This window comes from Leptonychotes weddellii, chromosome 5 (genome assembly GCF_054177405.1).
Source record: "Leptonychotes weddellii isolate Sample4059 chromosome 5, ASM5417740v2, whole genome shotgun sequence".
In the NCBI taxonomy this organism is placed as follows: domain Eukaryota; kingdom Metazoa; phylum Chordata; class Mammalia; order Carnivora; family Phocidae; genus Leptonychotes; species Leptonychotes weddellii.
In genome coordinates this window covers 115,918,015-115,932,223 of record NC_138373.1, presented here as the reverse complement: position 1 = coordinate 115,932,223, position 14,209 = coordinate 115,918,015, and the positions used below count along the sequence as shown (strand labels likewise).

Below are 14,209 nucleotides of genomic sequence, written 5' to 3'. Positions count from 1 at the left end.
CTATGAAGACAAAGCAATTGTTTTCTTTGAAAAATAAGTGGGGTTTAGACAATTTCTGGGATTTATCTGTAAAAACACCTTCGGGGCCCTAATAATGACGTTTAGGGAAACACTCGCATTTCAAGGTGGGAAAAATAGGAGGTGGCGTTTTGTGGGCTCCTGTGGTGGTTAGGTAGTTCTCAGAAGACCGTACTGGAAATTAGATAATTGCTGATGTCATACTTTTTACTAAAAAAATGTGTGTTTTGGGGGCTATAAAAGCGGCAACTTCTGCCTTCCCCTCACAAGCGGAATCATTGAAACAGGTAAGTGTTTCAGCAAACTTGCTAAGATGGGTTCGTTTGATGTGATATGCTTCCTGATACCTAATGGTTTGCCTTTATGTTTTTGCTTCTTGTTCTTTTGATACCAGGTTCTCCTTTTCTAGTCACCATTTGCTCCAGTTAGAGTTGTCTGCGATGGCTGCCCTGCAGAAATGTGTGAACTCTTCCCTTATGGGAACTCTGGCCTCCAGCTGCCTCCTTCTCCTTGCCCTGTGGGTGCAGGGAGGAGCAGCTGTGCCCATCGGCTCTCACTGCAGGCTTAACCACTCTGACTTCCAGCAGCCCTATATAACCAACCGCACCTTCATGCTGGCTGAGGAGGTACTCATCTCAGTCTCTCTCTCTCTTTCGCATCTTCTCTACTTGAAACCTGATAATAGTTCCTAAAAATTTCTCCAGAGCGCTACTAAGATCTTTGAGAACCCATCATCTATCCTCATCTATCCTCACTGGCAGACCAGAGATTATTTCCTATGTCTCTTTAGAGACTCTTTGGAGATTGAGCTTTACCAGAAGACCTTCCATTTTGGCCTTGATGATATGTACGTTGAGTTTTACTCCAAAAAGCGCATTTATGAACCCACCTGACTGTTTTTTCCTCTTACTCCTCTGTGCATTATTTTAAACTCATGCACACATCTGAATTCTTTCTTTAGGCTTCATGGGGCTGCTCTGGGGAGAATGGATAGAGTGCATCTCTACTCACAGACTTTTCTTCTATCTCTTCGATGTCTAGGCACTTAGTCTTTTCTTCTCTTCCAGGCTAGTTTGGCAGATAACAACACAGATGTTCGTCTCATTGGGGATAAACTGTTCCACGGAGTCAATGTAAGCCATAGTCATGATGAGCAGGGCAATGTGTCATCCATGGTTATTTGGATGCTGGTGATGATGGTTTGGGTCTCCTGGATGCCCTCTAATATGATCCCTGCTGTTTCACTTTTGCCTGCAGGCAGGAGAGCGCTGCTATCTGATGAAGGAGGTACTGAACTTTACCCTTGAAGAAGTACTGCTCCCCCAATCCCATAGATTCCAGCCCTATATGCAGGAGGTGGTGCCCTTCTTGGCCAAGCTCAGCAACAGGCTAAGCCAATGTGTGAGTTCTTCTCCCAGCCTAACTCCACCCTCTCCTACTTGCCTGCCTTCCCCCCTTCTTCCCTTTAGAGCCCTTCTCTGCCCTGCCCCTTTCTGTGCTGGCAGCAAGAGGTGCCTCAGCAACACCATCACAAGAGTCACTTGGAATCACTACTTTAATTGAGTCACATTTTGAATATATGGTGATGAAGGGGGTCTGAAAGACAAGAGCACAGAAGGCTCCTTTGTCCCTGGGAAAAAGCAACTCAGGTTATGTGAGACGACAAAGGCGTTGGGAACTTTAAGGGAAAATGCCTAGATGTGGACACAGATGCCCCGAGTATAAATGGAAGGGATGGGAGAGAGAAAGTAACAGAAAGATTTAATGTTCAGTGCTGGGTGGGCAAAGACGATTGCCCCTTGGATGTCAGGAGAAGTGACAAAGTCAGAGGTGTGTGACCTTCCTTGATGGCTCTGAACATTTAAAATGATGAAAAAAGACTGGAGAGGAGTGCGCAGAGTGAAGGGACCTAGTATTTATTGAAGAGGGCCTCTTCATTTTATGTCTGTTTCTCGTTCTGAGCATACATTTTTTTTTTTTTTTTGTAGAGTTAGGGTTTTAGTCTTCACAGAATTTGCATAAACCACTCCACTCTTTCCACAAACTTAAACCTCAGTAGGATTTCCCAAAGATGAAGAGAGGTCCCATGTAAGGGAAATGACTGGATTTTGGCGTCCAAGGGAATTTAAGAGCTCTGAAAATCTAGGTCACTGGTGAAATCTAGGTCATTGTGGGCAAAATTGCTAAGAACTTTTAACTCCAGGTGCATCGTAACACACCTCAATTAGGGACACTGGAGTTCATAAAGCTTCAGTACAACAGTATTAAAATAAGTGCTCTGGTTTTCATTTTGTAGCGTATTGAGAGCGATGAGCAGCATATCCAGAGAAATGTGCAAATGCTGAAGGACACAGTGAAAAAGGTACTACTAATAACTATTAATGCTAACCTATTGAATAGGAGAGACAAATGTTTTTCTTTCTTTCCCTTTCCGTCTTTTTTCCCTACGTATAATTTTCTACTTGATTCGCCTGCATCAGTTTGATTATTTAGGTGCATATATATAATATACCTGTATATATTATATATACCTGTATATTTATAAATAAGTCTCCAAATTTTGCAAACCATAGAATGGCTGGGAAGTTAGGTCCTCTAAGCTCACCACCCCATGTTCTGGGCATGACCAGTGGCAGGGCCAGGGCCAGAATGCAGGTCTCTTGAATCCCACCCAGCATTCTTACCAGCAGCAATTTGTGTTCGTTTTAGTATTATTAATTCTTCAGGAAATTCGAGATTCCTACTGATTCGTATAACTTGAACAAGGACTTGTTTAAAAACAGAGGAGTACTCGGGGACAAATTTATTTGAGGTAATTTTGGAAGCCATTGACTTGATGATCTAAAACTTGGAGAAATAAACCCAGAACAACCATAACAGAAGAGTTGTACTTACCTATAGGATGAATTTCTGGAATGATTGATACTTATATTTAATTATCATACCTAACAGCTATTGATTTTAATTTAAAAGCAAGAGTGAGCGACCCCCAATTTCTTTTATGGAGTTTCAAATAGAATGGATTTATTAGAGTGAATGCAAGTCTGAACTGGAAATTCTCTTTTCTTCCTCTCTCTTTTCCGCTTCCTTTCTGGTTTCCTCCCTCCCTCATGTCCCCAGTGAGCATCTATCTGGCGTAGGCTAGTGTGCATTTGTACAGAGAATGATACTATCACGTGGCCTATTTGGGGAAAAGAACTACTAGTTGAAGGCTCAGACTAGCAGTTGTGACTCATCCAAAAACCAGAGGAATGATTACTAGCAGCGAAAGTGATGCTCTGGCAAGCGGGTACAATTAAACCTTAGCAGCATGAAGGTTCTAGCTGATGGAATTTTTAGTAACAGGTGTAACCTCAATCTTCCCTTTTTTCCACCTTGATGTTTCTTAAAAAAAAAAAAAAGTATTTCTTCCCGCTCATGATTTAATGAATGTGACCATTTCTGTGATCATTGAAGTCTTTGTAGTCTTTCACTGCGAAGATCAATTCTCTTGTCATGGGTCTCTTACCCAGGAGAGGAGGGCTGAATATTAGGACACCATTGCCAAGAAGTGCTTTGCACTTCCGGTTTGAAGAATTCCTGATGTCGGTTTACTTTGTTGGCTTTAGAAAAATGCAGTGTGAGAGAGAAACATCTGAGGGGGATCCATGTGGGGAAATAGATTTTAAAGCTTTTAACCCATTTTAAGAGAATCGACTTTCACATTTGCAATAAGGTGCCATGTGGAAGAGTGGTTATGCTTTTTTTTTTTTTTTAACCCAGTGGCTCCAGAAAGCATAGGTAAGAGAGAAATGTTACTCTGAGGAAGCTCAACCTGAGGGGAAACTGGTCAGCACTGGCTGAAATGGAAGGGCGGTCTTGGAGATGTTAATTCTCTGAGACTGGAGGTAACAGCAGAGAGCAGGCTGTGGTAGAATGCATGATAGACAGTAGGGCAAGAGAACTTGAAGCATTCTTTCTGCTCTTGGGCGTCTTTGAGATCTAAGAAGTACCGCTTGGCATTATGTGCAAGGAAGTATGAAAGAGGGAATGATGGGAGACAGCAGGAAGAGAAAGGAGAACAAAGCATCAAGGACAATGATGGCTTATGGTTTTCCTTGAAAGAATCTACAGCAAATTTAATAGATTAGAGGAATTTCAGAGGAAGATGCTTTGGACTTGAATTTACCTTCCTCTCCTATGGAGTCTGAAAGCCTCACTCACATAGGACTTGGAAGGAGGAGGAAAGAAGTGGTGTTTAGAATGTGTATCCGCTTTCTACTAATTAAAGCAACTGGATGGGACTTATTTGGTATTTTCCCCACAAAAGTGAAAACCTGTATTTTTTTTCCCTTTGTTAGGGAGGTGGGAACAGAAAAAACCCACGTGTACCGGTAAATGTGCAGTTTTGATTCAAAGCTGTGTGAGCTGAGCTGTTATAATTAGTTGGTCATAGACTGTCGGCAAGGGGATAAGGCAGGACCAGGCCTAATGGGGGGCATTCGGTCCCACAGATGCCTGCACAGCTTCCATCTGCTTGCTCTGGGGAGGAAGTGACTTGAAACAGTTTTATTAGTGTAGATGCAATTGAGAGCGGTGCCTGCTGGTGCCCTTTCAGTTCAATTAGCCATAATTTTAAGGTCTATGGCAAATCATATTATAGTCTCGCTAAAAGGGTATTATTAAGACTATTTTACAAAAAGGCAAAAACTTGGTTTCTGTCTCCAGCAACTTCACCATCTTTTTCTATTTTGTTCCTCTTTAAAAAGCATGGTATAGGGCGCCTGGGTGGCTCAGTTGGTTAAGCGACTGCCTTCGGCTCAGGTCATGATCCTGGAGTCCCTGGATCAAGTCCCGCATCGGGCTTCCTGCTCGGCAGGGAGTCTGCTTCGTCCTCTGACCCTATCCCCTCTCAGGTGTTCTCTCTCTCTCATTCTCTCTGTCTCAAATAAATAAATAAAATCTTTAAAAAAAAAAAAAAGCATGGTATAAATGCTCAAATACTCGTGTGTTCTTACTTTTATAGCTTGGAGAGAATGGAGAGATCAAAGCAATTGGAGAACTGAGTTTGCTGTTTATAGCCCTGAGAAATGCCTGCATTTAACCAGAGCAAAGCTGGAAAACAGATGACTAACCCTTCTTGCCTGTAAGAAATAGCAACAAGATCCCCTACAGGTTTTCTTTTACCAAAGGGAAAATGGGAAACCAAACTTTACAATCATGAGTGGGTTCTAAATAAATCCCTGTTTAGCTTTAAAAAGACAACAATGTCACCTGTGTCCAGAAGACAAGAAGGTAGACCTTCCAAGCTTAATGAGAATTACTGATAACATTTTATTGTAGTTGGTGTTTTGGACACAGAAATTGATTTTTTTAAAGCAATTGTCTATTCCCATAAAAAAGATTACTGCCCCTTCCTTTAGGGAAAAAAAACCCCTAGGTAATTTCATTTCCAGGATCAATACTTTATATTTATGAGTTTATTTATTATTGTCAGTACACATTTTATTTATGTCATTTTAATAATATAGATTTATTTATAGAAGCATATGATATTGTTACTTAAGTATAAAGCTAATATTTATATTTACGACAGTAATTATGGAGCTATGTTTATTTGACCTCAATAAACACTTTGATATCCTACATCTTGTGTCTTTGTGATTTGTGTCCCTTTACTGTTATCATCATCATCACCATCACCACCGTCACCATCATCATCATGTAATCATTCCCATTTGCAAAATGGGCCAAGGATCTCATATACTTTGTTCTTGACTCTAAGCCAATGAGGGCATGTGTGATGATGAGCACTGGGTGTTATACGCAACTAATGAATCAGTGAACACTACATCAAAAACTAATGATGTACTATATGTTGGCTAATTGGCTGTTAGTATGAGCTCTATTTTAAAGGTGAGAAAACGGAAAATCAGAGACATGTTACAAACATTGGGGTAACTATAAGTAGTGGACCTGTATCGAGCGAGGTCTATCTGATTTCTGGGCTCTCTGCTATATTGCCTACATAGATGTATTATGTTGAGTCAGCATGTAATTCTGAAAGAAACACAGTAAGACACCAAAAAGAATCCATTGGCCTCATTAGCAGCTGTGGATAAAAGAACGGAGTGCTATTGCCAGCAGAGAAATACAAATACAGTGGTTTCTGCTGGGGAGGAGCTACTTTAGCTCTAGTTTGAATCTATTAGGGAGGGCATTCTTCAGTTTTCCTGTAAGTCAGGAAATAAAGTAAAGGGGAAGTGGACTGAGTCTGGGGAGTCTTCGAAATTTGTGCAGTGGTAGAGAGAAGAGAGAAGCAGTAGAGAGAGTTGGACTGGTTCTATCTAGAAGAATGGACAAGTGACATCAGCATTGAGGGATGCGTAATTTTTTTCCACAGAAAGTGAAAGTCAGTGGTCAGGAGAGGTCAGTGGGTCAGTGGTCGACTGTATACGGTGTTTCCTTCTCTGAAAAGTCAGGAACCCCGGGTTTATTGTACAGGTCACTCACCAATTGGTTGTCAGGTTCCTGTAGGAGTAGGTCAAGTCTGGTGGTGATTGGTGAGCACACATGTAAATTGCAGGTTCACTCATGGGTAAAGTGGAGTTAATATTTTTGGCTGTGGGCTCCAAATGCTGACAGGTCCCAAAGCTAAGCTTCACAGATAATAGAATTATAATTATTTCTGGGATAAACCAGGGTGTAGGACTCTTTCTTTCTCCAAATGCATCTCAGTGTAATAACTTAGCAAAATTTGGGATTGTACTTATTTTTGACCAATTATGGAGTAATCTTCTATTAATTGAGCCATAAATGGAAGAATGTCCTTAGAATTGGATTCATGAATGCTTCCATCTAGGGCAAGGAGTCTGAAATGAAGAGATTTTAAAAATTCTGGATGCTAATGAACATAAAAGCGTAAGGTACCAGGATCTTCTTCAGTTCCAAAGGGCAGTGCTGGCAAATTCTGCAGCTACGTGAGATAGTCCAGATTCCTCATAGGGAGTCTTGACATAATCCTCAGTACCTGCTGGAGCAATTCCTTTGTGCCAGTGGCCGTGGGCAGCATTTGGCTGGAGCTATTGACACTGTTCTTGTTCTTGGCACTGGCAGAGGCCTTAGGTATCTCCTCCCCCAGTAGCAGACGGCAACACCCAGGTGTTCAGGAAGACTAATCTATGAGGCTGCATGAGACATAAGCCCCCAGAGACACCAACCAGCATTTAGGACTGGTGAGAAGCCGCTGGAGGGTTTCGAGCGTGGGAAAAACTTAGTATGACTCATGTTCGAAAAAGATCACTTTGGTGTTGGGTGGGGAGTAAGTCTAGGAGGGGTTAGACTAGAAGCAAGGTCAGCACAATAGTTTACAGGGGAGGTGATGATTGCACTGGGGAGGATGGGAGTAGAGCCCGAGAAAACTGGCGTGTGACCCTTTCTGTGACACTTGGTTTGGGTTGCCTGTGAAATAAGGGCTACATATAGGTCAGATTTACTAAGAGGAAAAGCGATCTGTTAGTTTTTCTTCTGGTTCTTCATTTACACTATATTATTCACTAGCATGCAGTGCTTCATATAAGTAAGGACAGACGGGATTTTGTTCTAAAAAGAGGTCAAGATTTTAAGATTTGAGTGAAGACACAAGATTCATGAGAAGCAGTGATACCAAGGGTTGAAAGCTGAGGTCCTATTGTCTCTGAGGCAACCACAGCTCTAGTGACTTTATCTTTAAAATATACTTTTGGGGCTCCCGGGTGGCTCAGTTGGTTAAGCTTCCGATTCTTGATTTCGGCTTAGGTCATGATCTCAGGCTTGTGAGATGGGGAGCCCCACGTGGGGCTCCTGTGCTGAGTGTGGAGCCTGCTTAAGATTCTCTCTCTCCTTCTGCCCCTCCTCCTCCCCTCTGCTTGTGCTCTCTTTCTCTTAAAAAAACAAACAAACAAAAATCCCCAAAACATATATATATACGTATATATATGTATATATATATATATGCGCACATACATACTTTCAAGGAATGCTGAAAAATGTTGTTTTGTTGAAAAAACAAGTGAAGACTGGGATGATGGATCCTAATCACCAACAGAAAATCGTAGCACAGAGGACCACAGGGAAAGGGAGGGAAAACTGAACAGGAAGAAATCAGAGAGGGAGACAAACCATGAGAGACTCTGGATTCCAGGAAACAAACTGAGGGTTGCAAAAGGGAGGGGGGTGGGGGGATGGGATAACCAGGTGATGAGCATTAAGGAGGGCATGTGTGATGATGAGTACTGGGTGTTATATGCAACTAATGAATCATTGAACACTACATCAAAAACTAATGATGTACTATACATTGGCTAATTGAACATAAAAAAACCTAATTACCTCAAAAAAATAAAATAAATAAAAGAGAAAAAAAATTGTATTGCTGCTAAACCGTGAGGGCTGGGTAGACTGTAACTGGACCAAAGACATGGACTGGATTGTCTTGTCAATTCACTCAGTAGTCTCGTCAATGGAGAACTGCATCAGTTGAAAAAGACAGGATCATCAAGAACTCCAATTTTTTTTTTTTAAGATTTTATTTATTCATTTGAGACAGAGATACAGAGAGAGAGAGAGAGCATGAGCGGGGGGAGAAGCAGAGGGAGAGGGAGAAGCAGGCTCCCCGCTGAGTCAGGAGCCCGATGTGGGGCTCGATCCCAGGACCCTGGGATCATGACCTGAGCCGAAGGCAGACGCTTAACCATCTGAGCCACCCAGACGCCCCAAGAACTCCATTTTTATAGGAATGAAGGTTTAAGTCACTTTACCAGGTGAAGGACCCTGTCCAATGGAGGTGCAGGCGGAGGGTAAAGGAAAAATGGAATGAGTGGTAGAAGAAGGAATTCATGATATTTAATTTAGGTCATGTGAACAGCTATAAAAATAGGAACTATAGCAGATAAGCAGATAAGGGGCTTAGTGAATTAATAGGATTTGGGTTCACACCATGCCTTGGCCCTTAACCTAATATGAGCTGATAAGACAACTGCCTCAACACTCTGTACTCTAACTTTCTCCTTTTTGAGTTTGGGCAGCTGACATCCACTAACACTTCCCACCACCAAATGCCTCACAAGAATTATGGGAAATGTGATGTTGCTGATGGTATGGAGTGAAATCCATTCAAAAAGCTAAATACAAAGCAATTCCATAGTTTCTGACACAGCCAGACAAGAGATGTCACCTCCCGGAGAACATCCACCCTGTAGGAGACCCATCCACACCCTACCTGGCCCACTTTTGCTGATAACCTCTGACATGTGAAGTCTGCTGGAGATCCCCTGATTTAAAGCCATGGTAGCATCATTCTGTGTTTTCTGTCCATGGTTTTGTCAAAGTCTCTATGCTTTCGTCTTCAGTGGGTGGTTCTAATGGACTGGGACATGTCCTCAGAGCATGTGCAATCTCCTCTTCACTGTCTCCACAATCTTTGAACTGCAGGGTCCTTGTTCTTCAAATGAGGAGAGTGACACCTACCCTCATGTAAGAATTAGATCACTCCATCATGGCTAGAAGTAGAATTTCCTAAATTGAATTCTTTTTTTTTTTTTTTAAAGATTTTTTATTTATTTATTTATTTGAGACAGAATGAGAGAGACAGAGAGCACATGAGAGGGGGGAGGGTCAGAGGGAGAAGCAGGCTCCCTGCCGAGCAGGGAGCCCGATGCGGGACTCGATCCAGGGACTCCAGGATCATGACCTGAGCCGAAGGCAGTTGCTTAACCAACTGAGCCACCCAGGCGCCCCCTAAATTGAATTCTTAAAAAAATTTTCATTTTTATTTTTCTTTCTTCTTTTTTTAAGTAGGCTCCATGCCCAGTGTGGAGCACAACATGGGGCTTGAACTGACGACCCTGAGATCAAGACCTGAGCTGAGATCAAGAGTCGGCCACTCAACTGACTGAGCCACCCAGGTGCCCCTAACTTGAATTTTAATGATGTTCAGAAAAGAGAAATAAGGTGCAGCCCCTTCCAATTCCCTTCTCTCTCCCCAAGTGTGGAGCCCAGGGAGGCACCTCTCTGCCCTACCCAAAAAGTAGACACACCCCAGGCAGCCTGCCCCCACATCTTGTTGGCCAGATATGGTACATGTGCTCATGGCAATCATTGGCTTAGATCAGGGATGGGAAAACTTTTCCTGTAAAGGCAAAATAGTAACTATTTTAGGCTTTGGGGGCCACATATTACCTTTGTTGCATATTTCTTCTTCTTCTCCATCTTTCTCCTCCTCTTCTATCCTTTGAAAGTATAAAAACCTTTCACAGCTCATGGGCTTTATAAAAACAATGTGTGAGTCAGATTTGGGCTGTAATTTGCCAACCCCTGGCTTAGATCACTCACAGTTCATTTTCTAGCACTAGGCACAAACAAAATTCTGTGAGAGGGATTAAAAGGGAACGGCTTTGTGGGCAGCTAATAAGATCTGCTCTGAGTGACAGAATGGCCAATGTATTCAGCATTGAGGATAACCCAGAGTCAACAAAAATTACATTTAAAATTAAATTTCCCTATCAACCATGAGTTGTTACAGCAGAACCATGAACTGTAATCATTACCATAGCAATGTTTTATCTTGCTAGCCATTACAAAAATAGACTATTTTATTAGAGTTTAGGTTCACAGCAAAACTGAGAGGAAGGTATAGAGATTTCAAATATACGCCCTGCCCCGACACATGCATAGCGGGCCCCCCTCCCCCCGCCCCCGCACTGTTGACACCCCCAACAGAATGACACATTTGTCACAACTGGTTATCTACATTGTTGTTAGCTATTTCTTGATGACAATGAATTTCTTTTATTACAATAGAAAGTAAATCTCTGTATCCCATCGTATGGGCCATCTCGGATTCTCTTGGCCTCTCTTGTTCCCAGCTGTGTTCATTTCTGGCTCCTTTTGCCACTTTAGACTCAGGAAGAGTGCCACGGGGCAGACTGTGGAGTCTTTCTTCCCCTGCAGTGCTGATGGGCCAGGGAAAACTCAGAGGCACGAGAAGTTAACTCCCCGTGAGGCAAAAAATTTTGCATATATACTGCATTTGAGAAAAATAAAAGAACACATTGATTCAGGGCAGAACCTCTGGAAGACATTAGCACCAAAACAAGTTTGTGGGAAGCTCTTCCTAGCTGATTCCTGCCATCAGAGAGCACCCAGGCTTGCACTACAAGAAACACAGGTGTGTTTAACTGCAGTAAGGTGAAGAGCTGGTGTGTAGGAAGTACCGAGAAAAGATACAGAACAAAAAGGAGTAGGCAGCATCACTGAACCCAGAGCTGCGGGCCAGGTTCCCATCAGACCCAGCCGATCAGCTGCTCTGATCTGTCTATACACTTCTGGTTGGGTCTGAAATGCAGAGGAGAGACAGGAAACAGTACAGAAAGGGGGGTGGGGTGCCCACTGTGGGTTCTGTAGACCTTCTAGGCAACAGTAGAAGATAAAGAGCTGCTTGTGCCTGCCCAGCAGAGCTCATAAGTGGGTCGAGAAGAAACATCCAAGAAGTCCTCCCTGGAGGAGTTTATTGTGTCAGCACCAAAATTTCTTCCTCCCTCTTCCTCCGAAACCTGACAGCCCTTTGGTCTTTCTTCCCTCCCGGGGCATTGGGTGGTGATCGTGTAGGGTTGTATCCAGGAATCCAACACTATTTACTGAACACATACTATGCACCAGGCACTCTTTAGAACAGGTGTAATAGCGATGAACAAGCAGACAAAATCCCTGCTCCGGGAGAGTATAGATTTTAGTGAAGGGAGATAGACAGTAAACAAATGCATAAGTAAAATATATCATATGTTGGATGATGACAAGGGCTTTGAAAAAAAGAAAGAAAATGAGATAGAGGAGCTGGGAGTGGGGTTACTTCCATTAGGGTAGTGTATTACTTTGCTAGGGCCGCCATAACCAAGCCCCACAGGTTGGGTGGCTTCAACAACAGAAATCTATTTTCTTATCATTTTCGAGGCCAGAAGCCTGACCTCAAGGTGTCAGGAGAGTTGGTTTGTCCTCAGGAATTCCTCCTTGGCTTGCAGATGGCCTCTGTGGATGTCTGTGTCTTAATCCCCCACTTCTTAGGAAGACAGCAGTCGTATTGGATTAGGGCCTACCCAGAGGACTTCATTTTAACTTGGTCACCTCTTTGAAGAACCTGTCTCCAAATACAGTCACATTCTAGCGTAGTGGGGGTTAGGATTTCAACATATGAGTTTTGGTGGGGAGAGGGGGACAACATTCAGCCCATAACAGATATCATGGGAAAGCCTTGCTGAGAAAGCGGTATTTGAGCCAAGTCTTGAAAAATTTGAAAGAGCTGGCCATGCAGATATCTGGGGGAACAGCAAGTACAAAGGCCCCTGAGACAAAGGTGTGCTTGGTGAGTTGGAAGAGCAACGAGGAGGTGTTGTGGCTAGATCAGGAGAGCAAGGGGACCGCAGTAGGAGAAGAGGCCAGAAAGGTATGGGGAATGGGCAAAATCAGGTAGGCCCTTAGGCCATTGAAAGGACTTGGGTTTTTACTCTGAATGTGAGGGGGAAGTCCTTAGGGGAGAAATCGTATTGCTAGTGTAAGTTCAGGTTCAAATGCATTACTCAGTCTGAGTAAAGTCTATCAGGTGCTGATTGCCACAGGGCCCCAGGGCTGAGGAGACAGACCAATGATTAATCCATTTTGATGGAAAAGGTATATCTATTTCTAGGACTCTCAGAAGATGATTTCTAAACTCCATCTCCATTCTTGCTGTTATTACTGCAAAACTTATTTTATTTTATTTTATTTTTTTATTTATTTGACAGAGAGAGAGATAGCGAGAGCAGGAACACAAGTAGGGGGAGTGGGAGAGGGAGAAGCAGGCTTCCCGCCGAGCAGGGAGCCCGATGTGGGACTCGATCCCAGGACCCTGGGATCATGACCTGAGCCGAAGGCAGACGCTTAACGACTGAGCCACCCAGGCGCCCGCAAAACTTATTTTTAATACACTTTGAAAATGAGGTAGAAAGGCTACCTTTGACAAAATTTTGAAGGATGCCTGGATTTGTGTTGTGCTTCCTTCCTCTTCCTTTTCTTTAGCTGAGCTCAGGGAAGGGGACAGCAGCAGAGATCTGTTTTCTGTCATCCTTTGTGCTGGGTTATGATCATCTGCTTCTAATTTTTGATTTTGTATTTTTTAAATCTTGGTTAAGGTATCATATTCTTTGCAGGATTTATGGCTGATGTGCCTTTCACTGCCAGAGAATGAATGGCCAATGTGGATGGTACCAATGTGTCTAAGCAGCAAATGCTAAGCAGCATAGCTACAGAGCTATGAAGAAGATTGATACCGAAAAATAGCTATTGGAATGAATAATAATTTTTTTAATAGTAGGTTTATTTTTATACTTCCCATCAGAAGACCTTGGAGTCACACATAAATCATGTTTACTTATAAACCCAGAGGCAAAATGGTCCAGTGGAAATACCACTGGGTTTGTTTTTCAAAGACACGGGTCAAGCCTAAGTTTGCTCCTTCCTGGCTCCGTGCCTTGGGGGAAGTCATTTTCCCTCTTTCCATCTCAGCTCTTCCACCTGCACACTGGAAAAAACAAGAACTCCTTCACCTCTTATAGAATGTTGGGAAGAACAAGTAAAGGAATACTTCGTGATGTTTAATATAGATATTTTTATAATATATATATGCAAGGGCTGACAAATACCACAAACAATTGTTTTACTCTTCCTTAGTTTTTTTTCTTCTTGTTCCTTTTTCCTTAGGCCACTGTCCCATCTCTTATTGTCTGTAGTGTCCATCACAACCTCTGACATTCCATGTGTCCTGCTCCCCAGGGCGGTGGGAGGCAGCACAGGCAGTGGGAAACACAGGGCTTTGCGTTCTCATGAACATGGATGGAATCCCCTGCCTCTTTGATCTAAGGGTCACTTGGGCGTATGATTAAACTTCTTTGGATTCTGTAAAATGGAGCCATACCAGATGATCTAAAACTACCTACATTTTTTGGGGGCGCCTGGGTGGCTCAGTTGGTTAAGCGACTGCCTTCGGCTCAGGTCATGATCCTGGAGTCCCGGGATCGAGTCCCGCATCGGGCTCCCTGCTCGGCAGGGAGTCTGCTTCTCCCTCTCCCACTCCCCGTTTGTGTTCCCTCTCTCGCTGTGTCTTTCTCTGTCAAATAAATAAATAAAATCTTTAAAAAAAATA

At 42.9% G+C, this 14,209-nt stretch overlaps 1 protein-coding gene across 1 annotated transcript; it reads left to right on the top strand.

Moving 5' to 3' along the window:
• Nucleotides 1–263: 263 nt before the first annotated feature.
• IL22 (interleukin 22) lies at nt 264–5,593 on the top strand. The gene is made up of 5 exons (XM_006740000.2): nt 264–644; nt 1,086–1,151; nt 1,276–1,419; nt 2,315–2,380; nt 5,024–5,593. The coding sequence occupies exons 1-5, from the start codon at nt 369–371 to the stop codon at nt 5,099–5,101; spliced, it is 630 nt and encodes a 209-aa protein (XP_006740063.2). The 5' UTR covers nt 264–368; the 3' UTR covers nt 5,102–5,593.
• Nucleotides 5,594–14,209: the final 8,616 nt, after the last annotated feature.